Below are 7,338 nucleotides of genomic sequence, written 5' to 3' on the forward strand. Positions count from 1 at the left end.
AAATCAATCACAAAGGAATAAATGCATGCCTTATTCTTGTTTGTTCTGCCCAGAAGAAAGTTAGATAGGCTTATGAGCCAGTAATATATCTATGAAAATTAACACCAAAATAGCACCCTTATTAGACTGCAAAGCCAGCTGGGTAGAGGAAACATTCAGTTCATTATTGCATTATCAATTCTTGCTCAGTTTGAGGCTATTTCAGCTCATGAGTAAATGATAATATTTTCATAACCAGACAGTCAGGCATTCATAGTAAAGAAGATCCAAGTCTAGGGCATCCATTACCCAATACTCCCTTAGCTGTATATCCAAAAACAGTGATCCCAGATGCCTTCTGAAAGATGTGTATCACAACATTTACACAACAGTTATTTATTACAACTCACATTGTAGACAGTTCCAATACCCCCCCCCATAGAATCAATATGTTGTGATGTGTTCATAGAACACAATGTATATGAACAAACTATACCTCCACCTACTATGGACAAATCTGACAAACAGAATAATGATTGAGAGAAGGTATATTAAAACAGTGAACACTTTGAGGGCCTATATTCCATTTATATCAAGTCCAAGAAAGCACAACGTTAAAACAAACTACCAGAAGTCAAGGTCATAGTTGCTCAATTAGTGAGAGAAGACAAGGCCCACTAGTTGGGAAAGGGTGTGGTGAAAATGTTTTATACCTCATCCTGAGAAGTGCTCACATGAATTATTGGCTTGTGATCTTTCACTGAGATGAACTCATGATTTGTGTGTCTTCAGCAGAATAAAACTCCTTCTCTCTATTGATTCTTTATAGTTATTCAGCCACTGAATAGTGCCCAGTTTGCCTTCCTGTTTACCACTTCACTCCCATCCCACTCTATTTTCACATGTTCATCTTTAAGCAGACTCTAGCTTTTCTTGCCAGGATTGATGCAGCCTTTTTTTTTGTTTTTGTTTGTTTTTATCACTATTGTATCAGTGGGTTTATCTTTCAGGCTGGTTGCTATTGTAGCTCACACGGTTGGTAGCTGGGTGAGACTGATGGTTACTTTTAGCCACATTAAAAGCCAGTTTACTGTCATGCTAGTGTGTTTGGGTTGCTTGTGCTCCTCCAATCTGCAAAGCTAGAGGAGATGAAACACAGGGAGGTTCTTTGAAAGTATGAGAAGGCTCTTGTAAGAAAAGGGAAAGTATGCCTTTGAACAAGTTTACAAGTCCTGGTCAATATTGAATGAAAGTAATTCTAAGAGTTTCGCAAGGTCTTTATTATTTAATGCTCCCGAGAGGTATGCTCCTTTATGAGCATCCTCTTCAGAGCACTTTTGACATCTTTGTTCCTCAAGCTATAGATCAGTGGGTTGAGCATAGGATTGAAAAGGCTATGGAATAGCAAGAGATATTTCTTCTGCTCATTGGAGTTCCCGTGTTGAGGCCCAATGTACATGGCAATAGCTGTACCATAAAAGAGTCCAACAACACAGAGATGGGAGGAACAGGTGGAGAAGGCTTTCTGGCGCCCCTGGCGTGACTGGATCTTCAGGATGGCACACAGAATATGAGCATAAGAGACCACAATTGAAGAAAATGGCCCCACAAGCACAGACACAGCCCCAGCCAAAACCATGATCTCATTGACGTGGGTGTCTGAACAGGCAAGTTTGAGAACAGCTATAATTTCACAGAAAAAGTGATTTACTTTTTGAGATCCACAGAAGGGCAATGGTAATAGTAATAATAGATGGACCAGGGCCAAGAGAACTCCTAAAATCCAGGAAGTCGCCACTAGGATGATACAAATTCTCCAGCTCATGATGGCAGTGTATCGGAGGGGGTGGCAGATGGCCACATATCGATCATAGGACATCACCACTAGGAGCAGACATTCTGTGTGTGCAAATGTCAAAAAGAGAAAGGTCTGCGTCATGCATCCAGCAAAGGAGATGGGCTTGGCTGGGTCTAGAAGGTTCACCAGCATCTGGGGCACTGTGTTGCAGGCATAGGCAATGTCAACGATGGCCAAGTGGGACAGGAAGAAGTACATGGGAGTGTGGAGTCTGGAGTCCAGGCAGATAAGCCCCACGATGGTCCCATTCCCCAGCAGGGTGAAGGCATAGAACAGGGAGAAGAGGGCAAAGAGGAGCATCTGCATCCTTGGGCTGAGTGGAAATCCCAAGAGAATGAACTGTGTAACCGAGGTCTGATTTCCCATTTCCCTGTGAAAGAGACAAAGAACCTCACCAAGTTTGAACACAGTGTGAATGTTCAAGGTAGGTTTTTAAACAGTGCTCCTGTGAGTATCACATTGAGTGCTTTTTCAGAAAATCCTTCACGATATTCTTGATAATCACTAACTAAAAATTTTTGTATATTCCAAATGAATCTGAAGGAAATGTGCATTCTATACACTAAATGCTAATATCATATTACATTTTCAGCAAATACTACTTTCATGTTCAAAGCAATTTTCATTAAAACGTGTTCATAAGTTCCCATCATGGTGGTGGATGTATAGTTCAGTTGCATCAGACAGGTGGGCACATGTGTGCTGTGTATGGTCATTTTCATGTAGAATGAAGTTGAGGAGTGAGCATGTCAATGACAGAAGTATCAAATTTTCTTACAAATGCAAAGTATGTTATAATTTTGATCTTTACTGGCCTACATTTCAGTACTAATAAGACGCAAACAATAACGTCACACTTGAATAACAGAGAGATTGGAAGGTTGTTATAACTCTAGGTAAGCTTATGTTAGGGACCACTGTCTTTTCCATTTTTGTCCCCAAAGATGGTCACAGGGTCAGAACAGAGTTATTTTTGCTTCTGTTACATTATACTTCATTTTATACACATATATATCCCTGTCCACACTCAGAAAATTCTGTTGTCTTTCCCACATCCTGTTTAAGAAACATCTGTATAATACATGCTCAAAATGAGTACACATAAATGTATATATTTTCTTGAATTCTAATATTGTTCAGTGTACTTGCCATATTGTCTTTTATTCTGGCCTATTCCATCCAGTTTCATCAGTAAAAATGCTATGTAAATAATTTTATGATATTTTTACGCTTTCAATATAATGTTGATCAGAACCAAAGATTAGAGTTTAGGCCTTCACTGTAGATTCATATTTAAAGAATCTGCTATGTATAGGTAAGGACAATGTAAATTAATTACTTTATGATCCCAGTGGTATTTTCTTTTGCAGCTGTTCAATTGTTTAAACCCTTTCAAAAGAGAGGGTTTTCTAAGCTTTGAACTGCAACTTTTAAACCATTGCGGCAGCTTTCTTGTTTAACTCTATGCCATTCTTTAGTCCAGAATTCATGTGAACTTCACATTTAAAATAAAAATATCAGAAAAACTCATAACTTAGTTCCTCTCAATATGTCTCAGTTATATTGTAATATTTGAAAGGTTTCATGAATAAATTTTTGTTTTATCTTAAGTCAAATACAAGAAATTATAGAGAGACAATTATTATCTTAGTCCATGAAATGTATTTGTGACTATTGGAGTCATCCCCCGCAAAGGTAATTGCTTTATGAGGATTAAAATTCATTCCAGTTGATCTTTTACATGAGAGATTCATTAACCATTTATTAAAGACAGATTCCTGTATCATTGGAAAGATGAAATAGGATGGTAATTTAACTAGAGGATTCAGTTAATCCAATGTATAGGAAAGTGGTTATTTATTTCAATACAGTATTTCTTTAATATTTGGAAGCAATGAAGATAAAATATTGCTTTCATGTTTAAAACAACTTTACCTAAAATTTAGAATATGTTAGTAAGTTACCTTCACTGTAAGATATTTCTAAAATTTTATATGATGAATGCAGAGTCAAATAAAAAAGAACAACCCAGTGAGCACTAATTTAAGTTATTCACAAAAGCACACACTGTAAAATCCACAGACATTTGCTGAACATGCACTATATTCTGCTATATGCTGTGGTGGTAGATGTAGGAGGTACCCCTCCTCATCAGCACAGGTAACCTTCTTGTTGAAAGATACACACACATACAATAATTCTCCCACTTCTCCTCCTCAGAAAAAAGAGTTTCATATTCAAGAATATATCCTCCAGAGTGCTTTTGTTCTGGATCATTAGCCCAGTTTTCAGTAATTTCATGAAGAAATGGAAATCTTTATGAGCAAATCTCTCAAAGAGCTAATCTGACAATTTTAATAAATGCAACAGCATCAAAGAAAATTACCCATATTAAGTGTATCTAAAGAGTTGATAGCTTTCAGATTGTCTTGGTAACTAAGTCTATTAATAGCAGGAATTTAAAAAAGAATAGACAGTAACAGTTACCTTTTCAGCTGTATTTTTTGTTCTATCTAAAATTGCATAATAAATAAAGTTTAGATTATAAAAGAAACTTTCCTCAAACTTACAAATGAATAAGTGAAGACACATTGAATACAGAGGGTGAGAAACAAGTAGCTGTTAGTGTGGAAATTCTTTTCTTCTGAGTAGACCCCAAGAGATGGAGTTTCTCTCAAATGAGATGACTTTATTTTCCTGTAGCTCAATCGCCTCCTAATATATGCTGGAATTTGGAAAGGGGAGGAAAAGACACCCACCACACACACCAGAGCTTGGCCCTTTAACCGAAAAGGGCTGTCATTGCTCTTAACTCTGGTTTTCCCTGGAGAAAATTTTATGACAAGATGAGAATATTGATGTTGTCTTCACTCACTGTGGTCCATGATCCATACTCAAGAATCAATATGATGACTTCTAGGTCAGGATGCCTCCAATGTAATGCAATTACTTGATTTATTATAATTTCAAGATCTTCAAAAAATCCCTACCTACTGACATCCAAATAGATTAAATAGCATTCAGTGGGAAGTTGGAACCATTTCCATGTTAACTAACAAATGCTCCTTTAAACAGGTGTGTGTGTGTGTGTGTGTGTGTGTGTGTGTGTGTGTGTGTGTGCGTGCACGTGTGTGTAGCTCAAGGCCCCATAAGGAATGTAATTCATAAAATAAGATCAGATAGTAATACCAACAGCAGCTGTGGGGAACATGTTCAGGAGTCAAGAAAGTGGATAAACTATCCCAAAGGGACTTGTTAACTATTATTCTGTAAATTTGACTAGGCACAAACAAAGAAGGAACATTTCACCAGGAAACAATTTCTCTTCTTCAATTTCTAGTGATTTTGGGCCCAGAGAGGAAAAAAGGTTAAGATTTCTCCAGAGCTATCAGTACTATTTTCTCACCTTGAACTACAGATGAGCTGACCCTGCTTTGTAACTTCATGGACTGTAACAGAGACAGCTAATGATGTCTTTTTTTTTGTGGCTTAAATACTTCTTTGATTCTTTTATCTGTTTCTTTTCTCATAGTCAAAAATGAAGAGGCAAAATATATATTTTCCTATATTAGCTATTTTACTGTATATATCAACCTTCTAAGGAAGTAATAATTTAACGATATTTAATAGGGAAAACAGTAACCCCTGGTCACTTTAGAATGACTTCTGTGCAGAGATGTTTACTAGGAGGCTGGCTGGTGACAAGAGCTGTGCTACACCCTTGCTCAGGTGCACGTCTAACGGTCCAGTCAGCCTTACCCGTACATTGTTGATTGTCCAGTTCACTACCTACAGACATATAAACCACATTTTCTCCCTAATATTGTTATTCTGCTTTACTGCACTTAAAGGTTTGGTCCATTGCTGAGATGTGTTCAACCAATTCCTTTTCTTCTACTGTCCTTTTCCATGTTTTTTTAAATTTATTATTATTATTATTATTATTATTATTATTATTATTATTATTATTATTATCAATGTTAGGCTAGCTTCATAAAGTGAGCTGGGTCATTTTCCTTCCTAGTCTCAAAATCTTTTATGTAACAAGACAATTAGTTGTTACTTGAAGATTGGTAAAATGTATTGGAATTTCTTAGTTAGAAAATTCTCATGTTAAAGTCATTTTCCTGAAATTTTATTATTTAAATTTTCTTTTTATTTCATTTTATTTTTTGGTGTTTTCGAGACAGGGTTACTCTGTGTAGTTTTGATGCCTGTCCTAGATCTCACTCTGTAGACCAGGTTGGCCTTGAACTCACAGAGATCTGCCTGCCTCTGCCTCCTGAGTGCTGGGATTAAAGGCGAGTGCCACCACCACCACCACCCGACTTAAATTTTCCATTTTTACATAATTAGTTTAAGCTATCTTTTATCTTTTAGAATTTATTGAAACACACTTTATCCACAGCATTCTATTTTCATTAAAAAAAAATCAGTGAATTTTCCTCTAATTTTTTGTTCCTAATTTGAATATATGCTCCCATCTCCTTCTTACTAAAATGTCATCTATTATATTGGCTTTTCTAATATAAAAAAGAACCATGTTTTTTTCATTTTGATCATCTTAAACTTTTAAAATAACATTTGCTCCTATGTAAATAATGTTCTGTGGTCACTGTAACCTCTGAGTTGAACACTGAAGTTTTCCTTTAATGTGCCTTTTTCTTTTAACAATTTATTTTTGTTTTATATTCATTGGTGTTTTGCCTGCATGTATGTCTGTGTGAGGGTGTCAGCTGCCCTGGAACAGGAGCTACAGACAAGTATGAGCCTCCATGTGGGTGCTGGGAATTGAACCTGGGTTCTCTGAAAGAGCAGCAAATGCTCTTAACTGCTGAGCCATCTCTCTGCTTTTTCTTTTATTCAATATAATTTTCATTATAAATTTATATATTTTACTATTTAAATTATACATGTCAAATTTATTATTTAGAACTATCAATTCATCATTAAAGACAAATTACATGTATACATATATTTTAGTTTTACATCTTCAGTTTTTATTGTTTTCATTGCTAATTTTAAATTTATAATCACTATAAGGAATGAGTTCATATAGTATTGACTCTGAAAATATAAGTTTTATTGCTTTATATATAATCAATGTTGTTAATTGTTGTAATGATTTTAATGAAACATATTTGCTTCATTTCTTGAGCATAGGATATCTTATGTATCTATTACATCAAACATATAAATTTTTTTCTCAGAACTTGTATTTCCTCCTTTTAATATTCACTATTGATTTTTAGAGACATTTTACTAAATTCCTTATTGTAATGTGTAGTTAACTAATCATTTCATTTTAATTCCTCAACTGAATGTAAGGATTTTCCTCCTTGGTAAGTACAAAGCCAGTAAGCACAACTTGGAAACAAAAGTATGAAGAAATATTTAGTATTTGTCAGTAAACAAAGAAGACATTTCTGATAATTCTCAAATCAAGGTTTCTCAGAACCGAGAGAGCAAAGGGTTTTAATTAGGGATACTTATTTATATTC

The 7,338-nt window shown here is 35.4% G+C and overlaps 1 protein-coding gene across 1 annotated transcript; it reads right to left on the bottom strand.

The window, feature by feature from the left end:
- Window positions 1-1,264: 1,264 nt before the first annotated feature.
- LOC102912153 (olfactory receptor 2A7-like) lies at window positions 1,265-2,203 on the bottom strand. The gene has a single exon (XM_006985048.1). The coding sequence runs from the start codon at window positions 2,201-2,203 to the stop codon at window positions 1,265-1,267; it is 939 nt and encodes a 312-aa protein (XP_006985110.1).
- Between the last annotated feature and the right edge of the window lie 5,135 nt (window positions 2,204-7,338).

The sequence above is a fragment of the Peromyscus maniculatus genome, chromosome 3 (genome assembly GCF_049852395.1).
Source record: "Peromyscus maniculatus bairdii isolate BWxNUB_F1_BW_parent chromosome 3, HU_Pman_BW_mat_3.1, whole genome shotgun sequence".
Taxonomy (NCBI): domain Eukaryota; kingdom Metazoa; phylum Chordata; class Mammalia; order Rodentia; family Cricetidae; genus Peromyscus; species Peromyscus maniculatus.